This window comes from Austrofundulus limnaeus, unplaced genomic scaffold (assembly GCF_001266775.1).
Source record: "Austrofundulus limnaeus strain Quisiro unplaced genomic scaffold, Austrofundulus_limnaeus-1.0 Scaffold68, whole genome shotgun sequence".
In the NCBI taxonomy this organism is placed as follows: Eukaryota; Metazoa; Chordata; class Actinopteri; order Cyprinodontiformes; family Rivulidae; genus Austrofundulus; species Austrofundulus limnaeus.
Genome location: NW_013952470.1, coordinates 1213327 through 1214360, shown reverse-complemented (window position 1 = coordinate 1214360; position 1034 = coordinate 1213327). Strand labels below are relative to the sequence as shown.

Below are 1034 nucleotides of genomic sequence, written 5' to 3'. Positions count from 1 at the left end.
CCCCTCTCCCCCACATCTCTATCGAATCCCACTCTCTTAACCCCGGGCCCTTCATTGCTCAGAACTTTTCCAACCACAGCCTCTCTTCTACATCCCTCTGTGCGTCTCCTGATAAAAATAGAACTCTATTACCCTTTTCCAATAAGCTGTGACACGTGTGCCACCTCGCTCCAACATGCATGCGGTATATAAGGCCTGCGTGTGATTGGCTGCAGGCGAGCGAGGACAAGTCAACGACCTTGGAATAAACAACAAAGGCATTAAAAAAAGGGGGAAGAATTGTTCGAAACTGAAAAGTTGGGAGATTAATCTGTAACATTCGGGCTGTTGGAAGACTTCCATTGCTGCTTCAGGAAGAGGAAAAAAATAAATAAAAAATTCCCTCTCTCCGCCTCCCTCTTCTCTCCTTTTTACTCTCCTCCTCTGCCTTATCCAGCACTTCAAACCATCCATGAGTGTGACCAACTCCTCTGCCTACCGTTCGGAGCGTAGTTTCCACCAGACCTCCTCCTCCACTTCATCCTCCTGTAACCCATACATGGAGAAGAGCCGGGGTCTGTTCGCCGAGGACTTTGACTCCTTCATGAGGCCCGGAGGCAACACGTTGGGCTTTTCCAGTAAGTTGTAAAAAAAAAAATTCAAAGATTTGGGATTAAATCTGTGAACAAAATAGTAATTTGAGTAAGTTCTCAGACTGGTTTAATGATAGTTTGTTTCTGTTTGAAAGGAGTTTGTGTGAAATGTGAAGGCAAACATGCTGTATTTTTACAGGATCCTTTTCTTTTTAGTGTCTGTTTTTGAAATATATCGTGGCTTTAGGAGATATTTCACTTCAGAGTGTCGGGTGCAGCTCATGGATCTGTAAGTCCTCATGGTGAGAGGGAAAATACCTGACATGAGCCTTTAAACAGGCTTATATGTTTGATGTGTTAAAGATAGGGACAGAGGCTGTGTTTTGAATGTTTCACCTTTGGTATATGAAGCTTAACACACACACACACACACACACACACACACACACACACACACACACA

General features: G+C 44.0%; 1 protein-coding gene across 1 annotated transcript in view; it reads left to right on the top strand.

Moving 5' to 3' along the window:
- Nucleotides 1–213: 213 nt before the first annotated feature.
- The window catches only part of hspb7 (heat shock protein family, member 7 (cardiovascular)), a 2217-nt gene continuing 1396 nt past the window's right edge, over nucleotides 214–1034 (top strand). Inside the window, exon 1 of the mRNA XM_014010401.1 lies at nucleotides 214–617. Within this exon, the coding sequence (XP_013865855.1) occupies nucleotides 452–617 (166 nt within the window). The 5' untranslated portion in view covers nucleotides 214–451. The remainder of the gene's footprint in view (nucleotides 618–1034) is intronic.